Below are 25,169 nucleotides of genomic sequence, written 5' to 3'. Positions count from 1 at the left end.
GATATGAGCGAAGCCCTTGAACATGTCTCCCTTGCAGCTTTCCAGGAGCTATTTGACTCAAAAATGTCAATGTAGCAAGAACAAAATAAGTAAATTTAAATAACGAGTGAATATCCTTTGTCGCTGTTTGTGTTGCTTGTTAAACAGGGAATGTAACAAACGTCATTTTGCTACAAACCAAAATTTTCAGAAAACTGATTCCTTGTAATTTATTCTGAGGCTTCCTACTAAGAATGAAGAAAGCACATATCTCCTCTTTTCCAGAGTAAAACGCAGGGCTGAATTTGAGGCAAACAGTTGTACTTGTGTTGCACATGTTAAATAATTCTGATGCGATAAATGTTCTATAGGATTAGCAATGGTGCCTGAATTAATTTCCTCATTTTTTTGCCCTGCTGCAAAAATACTTGCATAGTCTTACCGAGAACACATTTTTAGCTCAATTTGCTAATAAACAAGCCGTACAATAGAGCAACATTGATTTTTCCTGTTTGTTGCAAACTTTTAGTAACAAGTCCCCAAGGTGGATATCGGATTCCTTTTGTTAACCTAATCAATTTGTACTGTCCTCTGTAAACATTGGCCATGCTTTAGACTTCAGTTATCACATTGTTTTAAAACATACTCAAGGTTGACAGTTTGAAATATATGGGTCTCTTTGGGGAGTAACCCTGCAAGTCCAATTAACTCAATTCTACAACAGTTCCCCAATGAACACAGCCATTTACTACAGTAAATGGTTTTACGCATGAGGATATGTATTGATTTTCCTTTAATCATGTCACGGATGAACGGTCTCTTAGCAGGGTCTTTCCTGTCTGTTAAGTCCAGCCCCTGCTTTTAGGGGGGTGTTTAGGTTTGCCTCGGATATTTGCCACATTTTGAACATTGAGAATTTCTCATAATAATTTCTAGGATCCCATAACCTGACCCACTCAGAGCCAGTTGTCTCTGGGGTGTGGAATTAGGGACCACATTTGTTCGGGTGTCTCAGAGAATGAATACAAATCCTTTGAACATCCAGATGTGTAGGTGCTTCATTATAAATGGGACTTGATCTCTGCGCAAATATGTTTTTGGATTACGGGGTTTTGTTGCAGTTCACCATTTTTCTCAGTTCCTTTGCTTACCAAAATTGTGGCGCTCTGCTAGTCGGATTAAAAGAGTAATTTTAGCTGCCATAGTAATAACTGGACAATTAACAAGGACTATAACAAATGATATACTTTGCACTTTACCCCTTTGCACATTTACCCATTTGAATTAAGGCCTTGTAGGTACAACTTTCAATACAGATGTTACAAATAAAGTCCGCTTCTGAGATATAATCTTGTGTCATTCATACGCAAATATACCCATTTTAAAATTGATCTTAAAAAGAACATTCCTTTTGACAAATGTTCTGTTTCCTAAATCCCTTTGTTCACATACAGCACCCTTTTCTCTATTTTGATACTGTCCATGGTTTCATAGATGGAGCAGGTTAGTCTGCCAGTGTGCGGAATAGTTTCCCGTTCCTATTGGTCAATGGACGTTCGCAGTCACCCTCCAAACCATGCTCCTCTTGCTTATCTTCATACCATATTCCAAACTCCTTTTGTGGTGCCCCTAGATTTTGCCGCGGTACTGGTAACTCCGGGATAGCTTGAGGGAGGCAGAATTAATGGGTGCTACAGGCAGAGCCGTGAAGTTCCACTTAGAAATGAGGATATATGGAGGCAAACAGTGCTTCCCGGTCCTATTACCCTCGCCATTCCCAAACGACGTTATCTGCCCTATGGGAATTAACTAGGATGCACTGAGAGCTTGACTGGTTGTTCGCTTAGCGCTATGCATATTTTTTTGTAAATACCCTGATATTTGCTCAAAGTTTGGAGAGGAAGGAGCAGTGGTGCCAGCACACAGCAGCAGCCATTGAGTGCCTTGAAGTGGTCATGGGGCTACTTTAGTGGGATTGTGTAACAGTAGTTAATTGGTTGATTAGAACTTTGGGCTACGCAATAGTGTGCTACCCGCCATAAAGCACTTCAACGCCTCATCAGGGGTTGTAAGTGCTATAAAAACAGTAATACAACCGAGGAATCCGCAGAAAGCCCATCGACTGCAATTGCAAACAAACCACAGGCAATCCAAAGGGTGGGGAAATGTAGGCCTAACACAGACACCGTTTTGTACACTCTTACATTATAAAGACTTTTTAGACTTTCTTTTATGACAGGGAAATAAGATATCGGACCTAGAATTTGTAACGTGTCACATCACACCATATACTGCCTCTCTAAGCAGTTCCTGGTCCACAACGCCTTAACTGCAGGATTCTGCCTGGAGAGCCCCAGATCCAAAATTATAAATTCCCGGTAACAAAAGGCTGTTTTCTTTCCATAAAATTTGCATAAATGAGTGAACAAAACTAAACATTCAAACAAAAAAGGGACAGTAATGCAGATGGGTGCACAAATATGTGCGCACTGCGAAAACACATAAGAACAAAGAGGTAGACATGCATTAAAAAAAGAGAAAAATTGGGAATGAGCAAAGATCAGACTGAACAAAAAGTAAGTTCCGCCCCCTCCCAGCTCTCTCAATGAAGCACTGCAAACAATTTCTCTTCGTGGCCCTATGCAATTTTGGTGGAAACCCAAGAGGAGGAAGATGGTGGTTGTATCCAATCAGGCATTTTGGTGAACGAGCCTTAAATTTGCTCTTCTGGGTGTAGGGCAGACAAGCTAAACATCTCTTGCCGATGCCGCAATCCTCAGAACTTCTGGGATCACCTCCAACTGCTGAAAACATGTCTCTTCTGTGGTGGAAGGGCAACTGGAAAAAAGTCTCTGTATATCCTGAGCTTGGACGGCAATAGAGCTTAGTTAAGTCACTACAATCTTACCCATGTCTCCTAATATTCAGTATTGAAGCACCTTCCCTGCCATTAATCTGTTTTAGGCAATAAAACCAAAATACTGCTCCCCACACTTTCTTGAGCATTTTCCACGTTCTGGAGCCTCTTCCCAGCCATCACCTTTACTCTCTTTTCTTCTTGATAAAGGTCTTTCTTCCACAACAGCATTTGTTGTCAAACATAAATTTGCAATCATTGGGTGTTCTACAACAAAACAGAGTTTTAAATGGAGTCCTGTCGAAATTTTGGCTCCTGGATATCCGTTACCACAGTATCATGAATAAAGTTATATATAGGTTAGAACTGATTTACTATTATAAACCTCACATACATATGTACCTTGTCGAGAATTATATATATGGAAATCTGTTGATTATGTCATTTGTTTTGCATTTAAATCGTTTTCAGGCTAATTGGATAGTATCTGTGATCAAGGCGTATTTGCCGGCAAACCGTGTTGGACAGATGTAGCCTTTTTAGCACGCTTGGAATAAACAATTATCCATCATTAACTTGATGAGTGCTTCTCCTGAAGTATAGCTGCATTTAATAATATAATCTTTCACAGAGGTTTTTTTCTGTATTTCTAGTGCATTAGGCTCCGACTAAACATCAGCGAGGATTCTTATGATCCTTCCATTTACGCATTTTTTTCCGACTGGCCTATCTATTCTCTTGGAGAGTGCGCAGCATTGTAGGTTAATGGAAATTGATTTGCTTCAAAATAGTGCCATTAAACAGAGTGGGTGACCCAATAACAGAAGCTTTAGTTGGCAAGTCTAGGGCATGTACGCGGAGGCAGGAGACATAGCCACGGTCAAGCACAAAAATGAATATTAGATTTGGTTATCAAAGAGATGTTTAGATAATCTACAGAGTAAGTCACTCAATTCAATCACTATGGCTCAAATGTGAGGGTGCGCGACCATCGATTTAGGAAGTGACATTGGACCTACTGTGATTTTAATCCAACTGGCCTGCCTCTATGGCTTGAAGTGCCTTTTCCTTGACTTAAGTGGCACCATCTTAGCTTCATCCAGTTTATGTCACTTATAGTGTCGACTGAAGCACAGGTTAAGTGTCTGGTAATTGAATGTGGCTTTGGGTCAACTGGATGGTAACGTTATAAAATTATATTTCAAGATGCTTTATTCATGGGTGATGTCTTGGGCAGTGGGGTAATGCAAAATGGCAGAGACACCCTCAGAATGTGAACAACGACCACTGAGTCGCTCGCATCTCATTGTTTTTCTTTGGCCGTGGGATGGATGTGGCCCCTGAAGGGTTGGGGTGCTCCTACTCCACAGTGGCTGCAGGGGCTTGTGCTATGGTCTTGGTCTTGGGGCTAATACAACACTGCTGATATGTAACAGGGTACTTGGACGCTAGGAAACATATACCTTCTGTTGAGTCTTTCTACTCTGCTAGGTTTTGAGGGAAGTGTTGCCAAATCAATCTAGTGAGAACCTTTTTGCAATCAGGTTCACTAAGGGGAGGGTTGTAGCTGAAGTAATGTTTAATGCCAGGTTTCAAAAGAATTGAGTAAAATTGATTTAAAGAAAAGCACCATACAGTGAAGGATAGGCTGGCCTTTTCTAAGATCTCAAGTTTTCTATAAAACATCTGCAGTTCACAATGATTAGCCGGGCTAGTCTCATGATATTTGACAACTTTCCCAATGTAATCTAGTTGTGGATAGCCTTGTTTTGCCATACAATTTATTTATGTGCAACAATCTGCTCTGATTGGTGAGTCTGTTAGGGTACACTTCCTGGCTATGTTGCCCGTTGTGGACAATTTTATGGAATTTTACTTGGGCATAGGCATGAGGTGTCATTACTTTGAATAACATCAAAGCTCATATCATTAAGGTCTTTTGTGTTTAGTTCTAAATTTAAAATGCTATGCTTTTTCTCACTTTATGTGTATGGTTAACTTTCGTAAGTATGTCAGCGCTGTTCGTAGATGGCGAACAGCCTAACAGTAATTCATTTATTGGATAGAAGGACTTAGCAGAGCATCTCCAATGATTTCAGTCTCTCGATTCAGAATTTGATCAGCTCATTCATCACAAAAACATGCACAAGGCATGGAATGATGATAATTTGAGGAGCAAAGAGGATTCATAATGCTCGGTTGAGTAACTCTGAGACATTAGCCCTACGGTAAGCAGTGAACGGTTGCGCTCTGCTCGCGTAAACAGTGCGTCATCTCACTTTCATAGATTGCTGCGCCTGACTTAATTGGCGCGGAGTGTGCAGCTGGAAATTTGAGTTATTGTTCTGCCAGCTGCACTGTGCACGCTTAGATTAGAGCTGCGTTGGGGATTTCTGCTGAAGCGGAGTCTGTAGTTCCCACTGAACTATCAAGGACAGTGTGGGACAAGTTGACCTCATGATTCTCAAAACATATTATATCATAGCTCTTTACATAGTTAATGGCATATTGCCCTTGTCACCCGTTGCCTGAACAAAACTCACCTCTTGATCTTCCGTAGTGCAATCGAAGCATGTTCTTTGAGTAGCTGGGCAGCCATTTCAAAGCCAATGTGGCACTTCCTACTTTTTTCAAAGAGGAATATAAAATAACATATCCGGGAAAACAAGTGTCCAGCCGGTCCTTCAACTATTCCGCAGCAAATCAAGGGTCAGCTATGTGTCTACACCGAAGTAGGGATGTCAAAAATCATTCCAGTTACAAATACGCAGTCAAGCTGCCAAGATAGTTCAAGTTTTTGACAGCCCAACCTCAAATCACATGAATCCCATACTCCACCACAGAGCAATGGATCTCAGGACTCCTCAAGCCCCTCACAAAAAAGCCCATCAATTCTTGAAAATTGAAAAAGGGGGTTAACACAGATCCATTCAAAAAGAGGTGGTGTCTAAGAAAGTAAAGCAGCTGGGTAACTGCCAGAGCGCACTCTGCTGTTCAAAATATAATTCTACATCACTCTGATACAATTTAAAGTGACATTGGGTGCCTTTTAAGTCATTTATTAGCACACTAGTAGGAATGTCTAGAGGAGGCCATTTTGAGGTTCATGGCACAGGAATTGTAGAAGTGTAGTGTAAACTTTGATTATATTTATTTAGTTAGATGTCTCGTTTGAATACAGCTAAGTAGTGTACTGATCTGTCCAGTCACTCTGCGGACATGAACTAATGTCTCACCAGACATTCTACTGCCATTGACTTTCTGCAAATATCGCTTGTTCCAAATTCCTACACCCATGCATGCCATTATCTCAATGTCTTCCAATACCCTTCTTTTTTTTTTTACCTCTGTCACTTCTAAATTCTGTATGATGCCGCTTCTGGAAATTGTGGCATCTAGTATATAGCAACGCTCCCCTTACACTTGGGGCAAGAATTTAGATTTGGAATCTACACCACATAAAACCTTGATCCAAATAAAGCTCTCTTTTTTCCACAGAAATAGTTCTAATTAGTAATCCACTATCTGACTATTACCAACTATGTCCCCCTCCGCTGCCACCCCCATTTAAGAAATCATTCAAGGTGGTGGCTATCTACAAGTTGCTCTCTGCACCTTTCCGAGGTAACCTGTTTTCATCCAGTTGGAGGCAAAAGGGCAAAATATGAGTGCAATTTTCAGAAATGATATCTTCAGATTCCTTGGCTTTAGAAATATGCACCTCAATATTTTAAGTGTCTCCGGGGCCCCCGTTATAAGTTATGAAGGAGATTGACATGGGAGAGGGATGTGTGGCTCTCAGCCAACAGCTGACTTCATCTTATGGTGACCAATTCGGATCCAACCACTCCTTCTTCCCCTTAGAATACATCAGTGATGCCACTCACACATACCACCACGCACACTCACAGAGGCACACGGACTGACACACATGTGCACGGACAAAGTTCTCGCAAAAAGCCACAGTCTACTGCAGTAGAAGAGGACGGTTAATTGGAGGACCAGGTGGAGGACAGGGGAGAAGGGTCAATTTCCATTTGCATAGAAATTTCCAAAGTACACGCAACACAATGAAAAACTATCCAAATAACACAAACACAAAATATGTCGAAAAAGAATACTCAAAACACACGCTCACGGGCACACGCGCAGGAAAAGATGGACTGCAGAAAACTGAGCAGACACAGCTGGGAGTTAAGACGTTTGTTAGTGGTCATCATCATGAGCACTGTGCTCTTGCGCCCCCTGTTCCCACGGCACTCCTTTCTTGGCTTTTTCCTCGACTCCAAATGGTTTGTGCAGGTCCAATGGGAGGAAGGGGGCCGAGGGCAACTGGGTCATCGATGAGTTAGTGAAGATGATGGTGGTGAAGTTGGTGAAGAGGACGTCCGAGCACGACCCTTGACCTTCCTTCTCCTCAAGCTTTCTTTGGGGGTGGAGCAAGCTTGATGATTTCATCTTCCGAAGGTTGCCGAATGACATCTGTGTGATATGAAACACAAAGAAGTGCCTTAAGATACACAGCATAGCAGACCACAAAATAACCATTTTGATTTCATGACTACAGTCTAGTTTATTTTTTTTCCATTAGCTTTTTCAAAGAGAACTTTTGAATTCTCTGAATTTTACTAGTCTTAAACAATGAATTAAAGCAACTTCACAAACTCAAAAGAAAAAGTTGCCAAAAAGTTTTTTCAAACTGGCTGTCTTCTAGGCTATAAAGACTCAATTGGAAATGGTAGATTGAATCAATACAAAACCACCATCACTCAAGGTTATTTTAGGATACTTGATCAAAAATGCAAAGGAATACAAACGTTTCTAGATACAATTCAAACTCAACATGCGGCCCCGGTAATAGCAGGATCTATAAGAAGGAACAAAAGAAATCCTGTAGGAAGACGTAGTCTTAGTAAGTGAGATTACCCATCTATTGATCCATTTGTAAGGGGTGAGAATTCATCTATAGATCATGTCATAAAGAGGCAAGAGTAAAATCAACAAATACAGACATAGGTAGTTGGAAACCAAAAAAGCCAATTGAGTAACGTAATGCAGCCACAAGAATTCAAGATGCCATCTCGAGATGCAATTTAAAGAGGCTAGAAACCACTGCAAGAACCGTCTACGGAGGTGAGAACTCAACAAGAGACACACCCTAGAGAGGCCAGAACCCTTTGAGACATGCCATCATCCGGAGTGAGAACCTGGACGTGGAGTCCAAGGTACACAGGGTGCAGACCATCCGTCCGTCTATCTATCTATCTATCTATCTATCTATCTATCTATCTATCTATCTATCTATCTATCTATCTATCTATCTCTTTCACCTATTGCTGCAGTCATGCAGCCCAGAAGCTTGTGATAGGAAAATGTGATCAGAAAATACCCTGAACCTTTTTTTTTTCATACTCTGCTTTTGACTTTTATCTGACCTGTGTTCGGAATCATTGCTAGCCTTATATTACAAAGAGCTTTTTGTGTCAATAATAAGCTGGGACATTCGCTAGGGAAAGGAACATTATTCAAAGGTACAATGAAACATAGTCATAAGTTAGTGGTACAAAAAAAATATACAAAAAGCAATGTGTTTGTTTAAAATGTAAAAGGATGGGATTGAAACTGAAGACCTATTTGCAAACAGAGGAACCACATTTAAATTCAAGTGTAGAGTAAGGAAGTATCAAACGCTTTCATTTCAGTACCAGCATTTGATATGTGGTTTCTCACCCCTGTGTCCCATTACAACATTCTCCCTGGCCTTTGTCATTGTCCTTATCCAATCAAAGTGGGACAGGGATGAAGGCCTCAGCCAGCTCTGCTAATACTGGAATCAATATACCCTCCATCTTTATTTAACTGTGTAATTTCTTATTTTAATTTAAAGTTCTTACCCATCAGATGGTAGAACGCATCACAATGTTAACAACTGTACCTGAAGAACAAGCGACAAACAGTTAAACCAATGTAACTTTTTAGTAAGGAAAAAAAAGCTCAGAGGATTATTGGGGGTGAGAATGTGTTTGGCTAGAATGGGGCAGCACCGGTAAAATACAAAATCTGTAGTTACCGTTCATTTAGGCTACTTTAACAGTTGAGCTTCAAATGTTGTTTGAAAGAAATTGTTTTTAGTTTTGTTACGAAAGCAGCCCAAATCTTCTTTGTGTCTGACTTTGCCTAGAGTCGAGTTCCAGAGCGAGGGGTCCTCTGGCATAGGGTCAATGTGAGGCTAAGTGGGATTACAATTTCTTACATTTGCAATGGAGGGATTCTATACGCCATAGTGTTCTTTATCTACCTCATACGTAGAGTGGTGATTGAAGATGGGACGGGTGGCCTAGTTTCAAGGCTTTAAAAGTTCAAACTGGCAAACTTAAATGTATTCTAGCCAATGCGACTATTTCAAAATGGGGGACATGTGACGGAATGTTCTCATGTTTGTTGATAGTCGAACAACCAAATGAAAGATGCCTTTTAGGGGAGTCAGTTCGTTTTTTGTGGAACTCTGTGAGCAGTGTCTTTCTGTAGTGTAGTTTTGAGATGACAATAGAATGTGAACAGGAGCCAGAGTTTGTGAAGATAGGTTTGAAACATTTGATGGAGAAAAGGGCTCCTGACTTGGTGAAGTGGTCTATGTGAGAACTTCCAGTCTGCCTGTCTCTTGAGAGATTCACACTGCTAGAACAGGGCTTGCAGCTGACGCTTGTCTTGTGAAGTCCCCTTGTGTCTTCTTGGACATAAGATTGACTCCAGGATGACAATGCAAACCTTAACACTATCTCACCTGATATGAGGCAACCCACCAATCAATGGCCTCCTTGACACCACTCTAGTATCCATATAGGATGAAGAAGTTCAGCCATATCATCTCAACACTTAAGACCGTACAATCGCTCTCTCTCCAAGCCTCCATTATCTTAAAGACCACCTGCTCCACCTACAAACTGCACTATTGCATATTTGGCAATTAGAGGTGGGAAACATACAGATTGTCTGCCAGTGGAACCACCGCTCCATCAATCACAGGTCACCCGCTACATGTCAGCCATCTTGTACTCATCAGGAGGCTGACTCTATTTAGAATGGTGCTGCCAATGCATATTTTGATGCTTGGGTCTGCGTAGCTGGCAAGCGATGCACGCTAAGAAAATGCAAACCATGACCCGATGTGAAGAGAGAAAGATCCCACTGCGTCAGTTTTATTATTATTTTGTTCTCCAAAAACAAACCCTTGCTTAAAGGATTTTTTTTCTGAAACATAACATTGAATGTCAAGTTAGCTGTACTACGATAGTGGACCACTTGACTTTTTGACTTTCAGAAACTGGATTTGGGTTACCGGCAAATGCACTTTAGACAAAGAGTTCCTGACAGGCAAACAGGATATCTCAATTTGGTGGAAAGTCCACCACCAAGTGAATGAATCGCGAACCTCCACAGACCCAATAGGCTAGGGGTCTGCCCGCAAGGCTCTAAGTTAGCCCAGATCATTTCATGTACAAGAAAGGGAATGCAAACAAAAGAACTGAGTAAACCACACTTGGAACCTGTAGGAAGCTGGCTCTCTATATAGTGCACTAAAATGAAGTACACTGTGCAGAGAGTCCAGGGAGACCCAGATTGGTATACAGAGGCAAAAGTAGATAATACTAACGCTCTAATTGTAGTAGTGTGGGCGGGCAGTTAGGCTTATCAGAGGGAAGTGCTAAGCATTTGTTGTACTCACAGAGGCAATAAATGATACACACTTTCAAGAATAAATCTGAGACCAATTTACAAATAACACTGATTTTTATATAATTTTTCAGACTAAGAACTCCAATCTACAGTAAGTACTTTTAGAAATATGAATTTCTCAAGTTGATAAATTAAATCAGTTTTAAGTGCAATTACACACCATTGAAGTCAAAATTATATAGTTGGATTTTGAGGTTTGCCTTCGGGATTTTGGAAAGTAGAAAGGCCAGGTCCAATTTCCCACCAGCAGATTCTCAGGGGCATCCCAGATTCAACTGGAAGCAGGGTGCTGAGGTAGTTGGTAGCTGGTGCGCTTCGAAGAAGTGGGCCACCTGAACACACACTGCACAAGGGGACTTAAAGGTAAGTCGAGGGGTCCCACTCAAGATAGCTAGTCGCAAGGGGCTCTGGACTACGGGAGCACAGCTGGTTTGTCAGTACCCAGGCCGGACAGGCTGGGTGCAGTGGAGATAGGTCAGCCGGGCAGTGTGCATCAAGATGTCTTGGCGGTCAGGGGCAGGCAGGTGGCAGCGATGATTCCGGGACAGCTGGGCCACTCATGAAGAAGGTCTCAGGATCCCGATATTCCTCAATGGGGGCTTGCTTCCAGGGCCGTTGGAGTTTGGAATGGACTCTTCATCTTGGTGTAGGTTGCAGGGGATCTGATAGGCCGGATATTAGTGTGGCATGGCTCCGGTAGGTCCTGGTGTTTCTAAAATTAGTGGGGAGACAGATTTGACCCTCCGATGATGATGCACCTCTTTTTGCTGGGATGCTGCTTCGGAGTAGCTGGGGAGCATCAAGTTGGTAAACTGGACTCGGTTGGTTCATTGCCTTCGGACTGCAGAGGAATAGTTCTTCTACCCCAAGAGAGATCTCTGGCGATTGGCAAAGGGCTCAGGTGCTCTGGGGTTCTTGGAGTCCTCACAGAAGCAGGACGAGACAGCATACCACGATTGTCGAGTCCTGGAAGCCGCAGGCAGGGTTTGTGCCACAATTTTGCAGCAGGTCTTCTGTTCTCTGGTCAGCAGCTCTTCTTTGTCCTTATCTTTTTTGTGTCCATTGAATCTAAAGTTCAGGGTCCAGGGATGCCACCTAAATACTAAATTTAGGGGCATTAAAGGGGGTGACATGTAATAGCCTGTGGCCTACCTACCTTTAGTGTGTCTACATCCTCTAAGTGACCACTTTCTGAGGGAAGGGCCCTCCACTGACCCTAATTGGCTAACTCCCTCTTAAACCAAGATGAAGGGAAATTAAAAGTGGGCTCTACATCACCTGCCCCACCTTAGAGGTGGTGCAGGTTGAATAGGGATCCACCTCCCAAATTAACTAAGTTTCCCGTCTGTCCTCTGACAAATGTGGAGCAGGGCAGGGGGCTGGCATCCTCCACTATATGGAGCCACCTGAGCTGTATTTCAAGGGTGGCATCACTTTTGAAGCTTTCCAGCCTTGGAAGGCCATCCTGGCCTGGGGAGGTGTGAAGCACCTCCTCCCAGAGCAGGCTTTGTCCTGACCTCTGAGAGCGCAGGCTCTCAACCCATGAGGTCAGAAACATTTCCGGTAGTGGTAGGCTGGCTAAGACTAGTGAGAGTCCACACCAGTGCTTGTTAGGTTTTCAGGGGACCCTCTAAGGTGTCTCCTGTGTACATTAATTAATAAATCCATCACTGAGGGTTTATTAAGATGAGGATGTATTAAGACGAGGTGTTTGGTACAAAACATCTTAGAGTTCAGTGAAGCCATCATGGAGCTAGGAAACTCATGATGACAAGTATCCTGCCCATGTACTCCATGTGGCTTCCCTGTGCACCTACAATATCCAACAATGGACTTAAATATTAAAGGGTCATATCTGCCCATGCAGATATATCCACACATGGCATATATATAGTGCACCATGCCTTAGGGCTCTAAGGCCTGCAGTAGGGGGGGACTTACCTATACCTCATACCATGAATGGGGGCATGGCATTCAGGGTCAGAACAGACGTTTCCTAAGAAGCTCACCAAAGCACGCAATAAACACAAAAGAAAGCTCTAGTATGAGACAGTGGGAAACTGTACAATCCTCACAAATCAATAGGTGGTGTGTTTGGGAATACTCTGACCATGTCAGTTTATACAACTAAGACCATGAGAGACAAATGGAATGTATATTGTAACCATGCAGTAGGAAAATGGGTAACCCCGAAACGTATTAGCCAAAGATGCTATTTTTATACTTGAAAAAACAACAAGTGATGGACCGAATGTGGATCAATGTCACACATTCCCCCAGTCAAAAGATCTGGGCCCGAATCCATCGTTTTTTTGCACTCCACACCACCCTGGGTTAGACAATGGCGATATGCAAATCAGCTCTGACCCTGTTGCCCCATGGGAACAGTCCAGTCCGAACTACAAAAGCCATGTCCTTCCCAGAACGGAATCAAGCATCCGAGGACCGGACCGGTTTCGAGGTAACACCTCTCATCAGCCCGGCTAGCTTGACTCCAAGTGGTATGGAGTGCCTGGGACCCACGTCTGGGCATCCCCAGCGCACTTAGGGCGGCAATTGCAAAAACAACAAGTGATGGACCGAATGTGGATCAATGTCACACATTCCCCTAGTCAAAAGATCTGGGCCCGAATCCATCGGTTTTTTGCACTCCACACCACCCTGGGTTAGACAATGGCGATATGCAAATCAGCTCTGACCCTGTTGCCCCATGGGAACAGTCCAGTCCGAACTACAAAAGCCATGTCCTTCCCAGAACGGAATCAAGCATCCGAGGACCGGACCGGTTTCGAGGTAACACCTCTCATCAGCCCGGCTAGCTTGACTCCAAGTGGTATGGAGTGCCTGGGACCCACGTCTGGGCATCCCCAGCGCACTTAGGGCGGCAATTTCAAAAACAACAAGTGATGGACCGAATGTGGATCAATGTCACACATTCCCCCAGTCAAAAGATCTGGGCCCGAATCCATCGTTTTTTTGCACTCCACACCACCCTGGGTTAGACAATGGCGATATGCAAATCAGCTCTGACCCTGTTGCCCCATGGGAACAGTCCAGTCCGAACTACAAAAGCCATGTCCTTCCCAGAACGGAATCAAGCATCCGAGGACCGGACCGGTTTCGAGGTAACACCTCTCATCAGCCCGGCTAGCTTGACTCCAAGTGGTATGGAGTGCCTGGGACCCACGTCTGGGCATCCCCAGCGCACTTAGGGCGGCAATTGCAAAAACAACAAGTGATGGACCGAATGTGGATCAATGTCACACATTCCCTCAGTCAAAAGATCTGGGCCCGAATCCATCGTTTTTTTGCACTCCACACCACCCTGGGTTAGACAATGGCGATATGCAAATCAGCTCTGACCCTGTTGCCCCATAGGAACAGTCCAGTCCGAACTACAAAAGCCATGTCCTTCCCAGAACGGAATCAAGCATCCGAGGACCGGACCGGTTTCGAGGTAACACCTCTCATCAGCCCGGCTAGCTTGACTCCAAGTGGTATGGGGTGCCTGGGACCCACGTCTGGGCATCCCCAGCGCACTTAGGGCGGCAATTGCAAAAACAACAAGTGATGGACCGAATGTGGATCAATGTCACACATTCCCCCAGTCAAAAGATCTGGACCCGAATCCATCGTTTTTTTGCACTCCACACCACCCTGGGTTAGACAATGGCGATATGCAAATCAGCTCTGACCCTGTTGCCCCATGGGAACAGTCCAGTCCGAACTACAAAAGCCATGTCCTTCCCGGAACGGAATCAAGCATCCGAGGACCGGACCGGTTTCGAGGTAACACCTCTTATCAGCCCGGCTAGCTTGACTCCAAGTGGTATGGAGTGCCTGGGACCCACGTCTGGGCATCCCCAGCGCACTTAGGGCGGCAATTGCAAAAACAACAAGTGATGGACCGAATGTGGATCAATGTCACACATTCCCCCAGTCAAAAGATCTGGGCCCGAATCCATCGTTTTTTTGCACTCCACACCACCCTGGGTTAGACAATGGCGATATGCAAATCAGCTCTGACCCTGTTGCCCCATGGGAACAGTCCAGTCCGAACTACAAAAGCCATGTCCTTCCCAGAACGGAATCAAGCATCCGAGGACCGGACCGGTTTCAAGGTAACACCTCTCATCAGCCCGGCTAGCTTGACTCCAAGTGGTATGGAGTGCCTGGGACCCACGTCTGGGCATCCCCAGCGCACTTAGGGCGGCAATTGCAAAAACAACAAGTGATGGACCGAATGTGGATCAATGTCACACATTCCCCCAGTCAAAAGATCTGGGCCCGAATCCATCGTTTTTTTGCACTCCACACCACCCTGGGTTAGACAATGGCGATATGCAAATCAGCTCTGACCCTGTTGCCCCATGGGAACAGTCCAGTCCGAACTACAAAAGCCATGTCCTTCCCAGAACGGAATCAAGCATCCGAGGACCGGACCGGTTTCGAGGTAACACCTCTCATCAGCCCGGCTAGCTTGACTCCAAGTGGTATGGAGTGCCTGGGACCCACGTCTGGGCATCCCCAGCGCACTTAGGGCGGCAATTGCAAAAACAACAAGTGATGGACCGAATGTGGATCAATGTCACACATTCCCCCAGTCAAAAGATCAGGGCCCGAATCCATCGTTTTTTTGCACTCCACACCACCCTGGGTTAGACAATGGCGATATGCAAATCAGCTCTGACCCTGTTGCCCCATGGGAACAGTCCAGTCCGAACTACAAAAGCCATGTCCTTCCCAGAACGGAATCAAGCATCCGAGGACCGGACCGGTTTTGAGGTAACACCTCTCATCAGCCCGGCTAGCTTGACTCCAAGTGGTATTGAGTGCCTGGGACCCACGTCTGGGCATCCCCAGCGCACTTAGGGCGGCAATTGCATTGTTACCTCGAAACCGGTCCGGTCCTCGGATGCTTGATTCCGTTCTGGGAAGGACATGGCTTTTGTAGTTCGGACTGGACTGTTCCCATGGGGCACAGGGTCAGAGCTGATTTGCATATCGCCATTGTCTAACCCAGGGTGGTGTGGAGTGCAAAAAAACGATGGATTAGGACCCAGATCTTTTGACTGGGTTGAATGTGTGACATTGATCCTCATTCGGTCCATCACCTGTTGTTTTTGCAAACTCGCTATAAGTGTACTGGGGATGCCCAGACGTGGGTCCCAGGCACTCCACACCACTGGAGTCAAGCTAGCCGGGCTGATGAGAGGTGTTACCTCGAAACCGGTCCCGTCCTCGGATGCTTGATTACGTTCTGGGAAGGACATGGCTTTTGTAGTTCGGACTGGACTGTTCCCATGGGGCACAGGGTCAGAGCTGCTTTGCATATCGCCATTGTCTAACCCAGGGTGGTGTGGAGTGCAAAAAAACGATGGATTAGGACCCAGATCTTTTGACTGGGTTGAATGTGTGACATTGATCCTCATTCGGTCCATCACCTGTTGTTTTTGCAAACTCGCTATAAGTGTACTGGGGATGCCCAGACGTGGGTCCCAGGCACTCCACACCACTGGAGTCAAGCTAGCCGGGCTGATGAGAGGTGTTACCTCGAAACCGGTCCGGTCCTCGGATGCTTGATTCCGTTCTGGGAAGGATATGGCTTTTGTAGTTCGGACTGGACTGTTCCCATGGGGCACAGGGTCAGAGCTGATTTGCATATCGCCATTGTCTAACCCAGGGTGGTGTGGAGTGCAAAAAAACGATGGATTAGGACCCAGATCTTTTGACTGGGTTGAATGTGTGACATTGATCCTCATTCGGTCCATCACCTGTTGTTTTTGCAAACTCGCTATAAGTGTACTGGGGATGCCCAGACGTGGGTCCCAGGCACTCCACACCACTGGAGTCAAGCTAGCCGGGCTGATGAGAGGTGTTACCTCGAAACCGGTCCGGTCCTCGGATGCTTGATACCGTTCTGGGAAGGACATGGCTTTTGTAGTTCGGACTGGACTGTTCCCATGGGGCACAGGGTCAGAGCTGATTTGCATATCGCCATTGTCTAACCCAGGGTGGTGTGGAGTGCAAAAAAACGATGGATTAGGACCCAGATCTTTTGACTGGGTTGAATGTGTGACATTGATCCTCATTCGGTCCAGCACCTGTTGTTTTTGCAAACTCGCTATAAGTGTACTGGGGATGCCCAGACGTGGGTCCCAGGCACTCCACACCACTGGAGTCAAGCTAGCCGGGCTGATGAGAGGTGTTACCTCGAAACCGGTCCGGTCCTCGGATGCTTGATTCCGTTCTGGGAAGGACATGGCTTTTGTAGTTCGGACTGGACTGTTCCCATGGGGCACAGGGTCAGAGCTGCTTTGCATATCGCCATTGTCTAACCCAGGGTGGTGTGGAGTGCAAAAAAACGATGGATTAGGACCCAGATCTTTTGACTGGGTTGAATGTGTGACATTGATCCTCATTCGGTCCATCACCTGTTGTTTTTGCAAACTCGCTATAAGTGTACTGGGGATGCCCAGACGTGGGTCCCAGGCACTCCACACCACTGGAGTCAAGCTAGCCGGGCTGATGAGAGGTGTTACCTCGAAACCGGTCCGGTCCTCGGATGCTTGATTCCGTTCTGGGAAGGACATGGCTTTTGTAGTTCGGACTGGACTGTTCCCATGGGGCACAGGGTCAGAGCTGATTTGCATATCGCCATTGTCTAACCCAGGGTGGTGTGGAGTGCAAAAAAACGATGGATTAGGACCCAGATCTTTTGACTGGGTTGAATGTGTGACATTGATCCTCATTCGGTCCATCACCTGTTGTTTTTGCAAACTCGCTATAAGTGTACTGGGGATGCCCAGACGTGGGTCCCAGGCACTCCACACCACTGGAGTCAAGCTAGCCGGGCTGATGAGAGGTGTTACCTCGAAACCGGTCCGGTCCTCGGATGCTTGATTCCGTTCTGGGAAGGACATGGCTTTTGTAGTTCGGACTGGACTTTTCCCATGGGGCACAGGGTCAGAGCTGATTTGCATATCGCCATTGTCTAACCCAGGGTGGTGTGGAGTGCAAAAAAACGATGGATTAGTACCCAGATCTTTTGACTGGGTTGAATGTGTGACATTGATCCTCATTCGGTCCATCACCTGTTGTTTTTGCAAACTCGCTATAAGTGTACTGGGGATGCCCAGACGTGGGTCCCAGGCACACCACACCACTGGAGTCAAGCTAGCCGGGCTGATGAGAGGTGTTACCTCGAAACCGGTCCGGTCCTCGGATGCTTGATTCTGTTCTGGGAAGGACATGGCTTTTGTAGTTCGGACTGGACTGTTCCCATGGGGCACAGGGTCAGAGCTGATTTGCATATCGCCATTGTCTAACCCAGGGTGGTGTGGAGTGCAAAAAAACGATGGATTAGGACCCAGATCTTTTGACTGGGTTGAATGTGTGACATTGATCCTCATTCGGTCCATCACCTGTTGTTTTTGCAAACTCGCTATAAGTGTACTGGGGATGCCCAGACGTGGGTCCCAGGCACTCCACACCACTGGAGTCAAGCTAGCCGGGCTGATGAGAGGTGTTACCTCGAAACCGGTCCGGTCCTCGGATGCTTGATTCCGTTCTGGGAAGGACATGGCTTTTGTAGTTCGGACTGGACTGTTCCCATGGGGCACAGGGTCAGAGTTGATTTGCATATCGCCATTGTCTAACCCAGGGTGGTGTGGAGTGCAAAAAAACGATGGATTAGGACCCAGATCTTTTGACTGGGTTGAATGTGTGACATTGATCCTCATTCGGTCCATCACCTGTTGTTTTTGCAAACTCGCTATAAGTGTACTGGGGATGCCCAGACGTGGGTCCCAGGCACTCCACACCACTGGAGTCAAGCTAGCCGGGCTGATGAGAGGTGTTACCTCGAAACCGGTCCGGTCCTCGGATGCTTGATTCCGTTCTGGGAAGGACATGGCTTTTGTAGTTCGGACTGGACTGTTCCCATGGGGCACAGGGTCAGAGCTGATTTGCATATCGCCATTGTCTAACCCAGGGTGGTGTGGAGTGCAAAAAAACGATGGATTAGGACCCAGATCTTTTGACTGGGTTGAATGTGTGACATTGATCCTCATTCGGTCCATCACCTGTTGTTTTTGCAAACCCATTTTTATACTTGAGACAAAAACATATTCTAGTTTGACACCTCATTGGGTGGGCTTATGCCAACAACCTGAACAGGAAATGTGCATATACGGTCAGTCATATCATATTTCTGAGTCCATTCCACTGGACAATATGGCTGATGGTGAAAAAAAAATAATAATAAAAAAAAAAAATATATATATATATATACATATATATATATATATATATATATATACACACATACACACACACACACAGAAACACCACACACACCTTATACCCCCAATAAAGCGACAAATAGCATGGACAGGGAAACCATTGCAAAACATTAAAGTCCAACTTCACAGTTTATATGCCGCAGAAAATAACCTGTCTTTTTTGGATGGTGTTGGTGCTAATTGAAGGAAATATAGCTTCCAGGCATCTTTAATAGAGAAGTTCTGGCCAGAAGTTTACGGGTCTAAGTAGATATGCCTGAGGTCCCACAGGTCCACACTCGTTTGTCGAGAATTTCAGAATATTGGAGACCTGGTTGAAGGTTGGAGTGTTGAAGGGGCAGTGTGCGGGTGCCTCTAATGTGGCTAGTACAGCGCCAAAAGCTTTCTTCCGACAAGCGTACAGATATAAACCCACTTTTACAAGCCGTGCCCTTGTCTGACTAGTGGCATGTGTGATTAGGAATTGAAATCTCTGGCAGGTGATGGAATAACAGTGGTAGGCCGGTGAGCCAGGATGGGTTCCACAGCGGTATTCGTACAAGCGCCTTGAGACCCTTGCGGGTGAGTAGTGCGCTATACAAGTATCAATTTACAGGTGGGCACCACAGTCATGGAGCAGGCATAAATCCTCAATATCGTGCTTGCAACTTTTGAAACACTCTTCCAGGCACTAGCACCAGACCCCAACTATTATGGGGAACAGGCCCTTTAAGAGAAGAAGCATGCCCATATGATTTTGTACTTTGTACCCTTTTCGGGTTTTTGCAGTAAGGGAAATTGTTTTCCAGCACAAAGATCCAGCAAGTAAACAAAGAAAGCCCAGGGTTTCGACGGACTAATACAACAACGCCATTATAGGTTTTTAAGTTGCTGTAACGGGTGTAACCACATTGAACAACACCACCACCTCTGTCGATGAACCTTTAGAGCCGGATTCGATGCACCCGGGTCCCCGAGAGTCGTAAACAGTTTCTCAGTAATCCCCGTCGCGTGACTCCGTCCCCAGTGCCTTATTAGCTCGAGCACTTCCAACTGGCATCCTCCCCCAGTGAACAAACCTTCCCAGGGTAGGATTCCGACTCAATTATCAACCTCAAGGCTTCATTTCCGATGACAGACAAACCACTTAACATCCGGTCTTTTACCCGGCCCGCCGGATGGAATGCCTGCCCAGTGAGAGGCAGGCAGTCCAACTTTTGCACGCTACAGAATAGACTTCCGCCTGTTTCTTGTTTGTCTCTGTGCTTCCACAAGGGACGAAAGCTTGTCCATGTGGCATTGGAATGTGTCGCAAGGCAATCAGAGTGACAAGCTACACATATTTATGCACCACCTCTTAATACAGGGGCCTTTCTATATTTATATAATCCTTTCTACTGTTTAGGTCTCGCCTGTCGATGCGCATGCGCATCGAGCAAGGCGAGAGTATTGCGAGTTATCCACTCTTTATCTGCACTGCAAGGAATCGTGGCGATTCCTTGCAGTGCCCGTGACTTTTAAGGTCAATGCGCATGCGCATTAAGCTTATGCGCATGCGCATTGACCTTAAAAGTCACGGGCGCGTGCATGTCCGTCTTCCCGCCGTCTCGCATTTCCCCTGTCGCACTTCTCCTCCCCTCTCTTCCCTCCAGCTTGTTGTTTATTTGACCCGTTCCGCCCCCTCCCCTTCCCGCCGTGTCGCATTTCTCCTCCCCCCTCCCCTCTCTTCCCTCCACCCTTAATTAACTTGTTTCGCTAATGTTGTGGAGTTGTGTTCTATTGTAAGACGAAGCCCCGCACTTTTGGTAAAATATCTTCATTTCTTGGCGTCGATATTTTTTGACTCGCTCTCCCTTAAAAGCAAGTGGCTGCTGGTTTTAGCAGGGCTCACGGTCGACACTTTCCGAGTCTAACATGTGCATAGCACTATACAAAATAATGGATTGGGCTGATTTGAGTGGTCCCTCTAACGTTTCCTTCCTCGCTGTGCTGTAATCTACGTCGAGGATTACTTTACGAGAAAGAGAAAGAATATGAAACTATTTCCCAGATAGCGAATAAAGTCATTTGGAGAGAACGATCGTTTCACTTAAAGATCACTGTTCGTCGTATTTACATTTATTGTCCCGCAAGTTAGGCTTGTTTTCATATGTAATTATTGAAAATGTGCTGGGGTTTACTCAATATCCCCTTCAACTTTATTGTACTCGCATTGGAGTATGATCCCCGTTACATGCAAAATCTGTTTAGTTGCTTCTATGTCAGTGGAAAACGGAGCCCAGATGTGCAGCACAAAGCGGTAACAGCCTGGAGGTTACAGGCTTTTGTGGGGTCTTTTAACTTCATTTACTCTTGCCTTTGGAGCGAAGTCCTCGCGCTAAAATCGAATGTTGTGGTCAATTTGTTCTCACATTTACTAAAACATTATCCGCTTTTATGTATAGTTTGTTTTCTGTTCTTAAGTTTTATTTTAAAAAAACATTTAAAAAACTGCTATTTTCAGTAACTAGAATGATTATTTTAGTTCGCTGTCAATGTCACCTTTACAAGTACAAGTTTTCCTTTAAGAACTCGTGTGAGAAATAATATATTTTATAACTACGCGTCTTACGATTTTTCTCGTTATATCCCGTGATATGTTTGCATTAAAAAAGCACTGTTTTGTTTGTCCCACTGAAAGCACACTTTTGTTTCAAAGCACCGAAGATAAACTCTCGAGGCCAAAAAGACAGAAGCACGCTGTTACTAGGAATGGCAGCCTTGAGAGAAAGCACGATGCCTTACAGCGAAACAATCAAGAAAACAAAACACGAATACAAGCAGCTCAGGATCAATTCCACGTTAATCCCATCAAAGCCAAGGTGACAAACCTTGTTGTCCTGAAAAGTGAGCAAGGGAAACTCTGTCTCAAGAGAGCGCTCCAGTCAAAATCCCTAGATCACTGTAGACACTTAAAAAAAATAAAAAACTTAAAACTTTCTTTTTACATACTTGAATAACTCGCATTTTCAAGAAGTATCCCGCAATGTCTGGAGCGGAACCCCACTACTTCATAAAATGTCTTTAATAAACCTTCGCTTTCCTATTTATCGTTTCTTCGTAAATGTCAGATTTAAACTGATTTGGACAATAAAGCAACAATAAAAGGAACTTCTACACATGGCGTGTTGTGTTCACCTATCCCGCGTTGTAAACCTTTGGCTCTGCAAACGCCATTTGCTCTCACTGGAAAGCCATTTCCCGACTTTATGGGCCCTTGTTTGTGTTATCTGCATAGCGCCTTTCCGGGCTGCTTGGGGACATCTTTCCCTTTTATGGTAAACAACCAACAGAACCCCCCCCCCCCGAACTCTAAGAGCACGGTATAAAAAGTACTATAGCGGTGATGGATATATCTAATTTATAGGCGCTAGAATAGAAGGGAGTTGTGGTGATATTGTCTCGCCTTCAATGGCTGAATCTTTTCCCCTCTCTTCCCTCCGGCTTTTTTTTTGTTTATTTTACCCGCCGTGTCTCCGATCCTTTCGCTCTCCTCCCCCCTCCCCTCTCTTCCCTCCTGTTTTAACCTTTCACGAGTTTAATTTTTTTTCTTGGCAAACGTCTCGTTAGTACGTAGACCCTAAAAACTTGCCTAGTCTGGAGGCAGTGTTCGTCGAAGGCAGGGTGTAGTGAGTCAGTCTATTTACATCAGTCGGAAACAGTTAACAATAAGGCATTGGCCATCAGGTCGGAGACCAAGGTTCTTGCTAATTAAGGATCCGTTTTGCACATTTAGTCTAACAACTGACGGAAAGCCAACCACTTTTTTGAACCCTGGGAGTCTTCCGTATTCAGCAATATAAATCCAGTTACTCTGGTGTCAATTGGGCCGTGTCGCATTTCTAGTCACGGTACATTACCGCAACCAATCCCTACCTGCTTCCGCTGCCAGCACTGCAGCAGGCCACATAGCCCCTTCCACTCCTGATACCCTCCGTCACTGTTCCCCGCAGAGGGCCTTCGGGCCTCGCGCCGCTGAGACGCCCATGCGCTCATCTTTTCGTCTCGGCGCGTGCGCAGTCTACAGGCACGGGACAAGATCACAGCTGCGCGCGTTAGCAAGTGAATGTCTCGAGTGTGGGCACGTGGCGGTCCTTGTGCAGGCAAGCGCGTGACGTGGCTCTTCCGCCCCTCCCTCAGCGTTCCAAAGAGTCTGAGACATTCTAGAACAAGATTGAGCTCTAACCTGCGAGGCCTAGTAGAAACTACGCACGCCTCATCTTGGACATGCAGACTATGCAAGGAACAAATGTATGGTCTGAACATACATTCAATTAAAATAAAGCCGTACCAGCCAAATGCTGCAGTGCCATGCGCGTTTCGGCCATGTAAGTAGTGGCAACTATGGAATTATTTTGTGCTGCAACATTCAGATTTGACAAAAAGCGCATTGCTCATCCTATGTAATGGCGCCCTTTAAAAATAGAGCAGGATACAAGGGCTTGCAAGGTGCTGCAGATGGATTAAAATCTAAAATGTGTTCAATCACTGACCAAATGCTCCAATAAAGGCAAACAGTTCTAGTACTAAACGGACTGTGCCCACATCCGAAGGCAATACCCAGAGTCACTTAGCAACTTAATCAATGTTATGCAAATCCGCAATTACGTTTTGCAGGCTATGTACTGCAGATTTAAACACGGCCTGTAAATTTGTGTTCTGCCACTACAACAAAACTGGTGCGCCTGTTACTAGTACTACAAAATAAAGTTAAGTAGGATTTTCCGACCCATACGATGTTTCCTTCTCACTACATACACGTGTGCTCCATGAACATTCAGAGACTACGTCCCCAGCAATGAATTAAACACGTGAGCATTTCATGCACCAAAACAGCAAGAACATGAATCAACTCTCGTCGTTTAAAATGTTTGTCTGTGGCAGTAGTATGCATTCCACTTGCAAGGCTTCAAATGCAGTGAAGTCAACCCATTCACTAAATCTTGCTCTAACACCACAGCACGATTGACTCAAATTTATCACAAGGTTGCTTCATTACGAACCACTGGTTTCAAATACCAATAATAGCCTCGACTGACTTGGTGACAACAAAACCTTTACAATGGGACAGAAGGTTGGGGTTGTGTTTCACTTGATGTAAATTTCGTTTCCTGCCTTACTTCTCTGCTATTAGAGTGCATTGGTTATCCTGGTGCACATAACAGAATCCTTGTTTGAAGGTGGTTTAGATGCAGTAAAAAGTGTTTGTATTCTTATTGGAATGTTGAGCAGTTGTGATGACGGTTGGATTACAGTTGGTTGTACCAGCCCGATGCCAAGGGTTGTGAGAATGCAATAAAGCTTAGTAGCCACTAAGCTTGTACACTGTTATTTAATGAACAGTTTTGTTGAGTTGTCTGAACCCGCCGGTAATGAGCCCATGCTACCTGCATTCAAGACAGACTTTACTTGGGAGGGAGCCCAATGGAGCACCCACACCCTCACCCTCACCCTCACTCACTCTCACTCACCCTCACTCACCCTCACTCACCCTCACTCTCACTCACCCTCACTCTCACTCACCCTCACTCTCACTCACCCTCACTCACACTCACCCACCCTCACTCACCCTCACTCACACTCACCCACCCTCACTCACCCTCACCCTCACTCACCTTCACCCTCACTCACCCTCAACCCCTCACCCCCACTCACCCTCAACCCCTCACCCTCAACCCCTCAACCCCTCACCCTCAACCCCTCACCCTCACTCACCCTCACTCACCCTCAACCCCTCACCCTCACTCACCCTCAACCCCTCACCCTCAATCCCTCACCCTCACTCACCCCCACTCACCCTCACTCACACACCCTCACTCACCCTCACCCTCACTCACCCTCACTCACCCTCACCCTCACTCACCCTCACCCTCACTCACCCTCACTCACCCTCACCCTCACTCACCCTCAACCCCTCACCCTCACTCAACCCCTCACCCACCCTCAACCCCTCACCCTCACTCACCCTCAACCCCTCACCCTCAACGCCTCACTCACCCTCACTCACCCTCACCCTCAACCCCTCAGCCTCACCCTCACTCACCCTCAACCCCTCACCCTCACTCACCCTCACTCACCCTCAACCTCATGCTAGAGATTTACAAAAAAACCCATAAACAATTCTAAATGCACTAACTCTAATGCTGCGAGACCTATTGCATTTCTAATGCTTGTTTTCTTTCTCTTTCCATTCAAACATATTTAAAATGTATTTATCATGACAAAATGGGAAACATTCTTTACAACGAGGTTTCTACCAAGTTGTACCTTTACCA

The 25,169-nt window shown here is 45.5% G+C and overlaps 1 protein-coding gene across 1 annotated transcript in view; it reads right to left on the bottom strand.

The window, feature by feature from the left end:
• Positions 1-3,616: 3,616 nt before the first annotated feature.
• PEA15 (proliferation and apoptosis adaptor protein 15) overlaps positions 3,617-25,169 on the bottom strand; it is a 296,466-nt gene continuing 274,913 nt past the window's right edge. Inside the window, exon 5 of the mRNA XM_086947616.1 lies at positions 3,617-7,318. Coding sequence (XP_086803742.1) covers positions 7,254-7,318 — 65 coding nt within the window. The 3' untranslated portion in view covers positions 3,617-7,253. The remainder of the gene's footprint in view (positions 7,319-25,169) is intronic.

The sequence above is a fragment of the Lissotriton vulgaris genome, chromosome 12 (genome assembly GCF_964263255.1).
Source record: "Lissotriton vulgaris chromosome 12, aLisVul1.2, whole genome shotgun sequence".
Classification (NCBI taxonomy): domain Eukaryota; kingdom Metazoa; phylum Chordata; class Amphibia; order Caudata; family Salamandridae; genus Lissotriton; species Lissotriton vulgaris.
The sequence above is the reverse complement of the archived record's forward strand: the minus strand, read 5'-3'. Positions and strand labels throughout refer to the sequence as shown.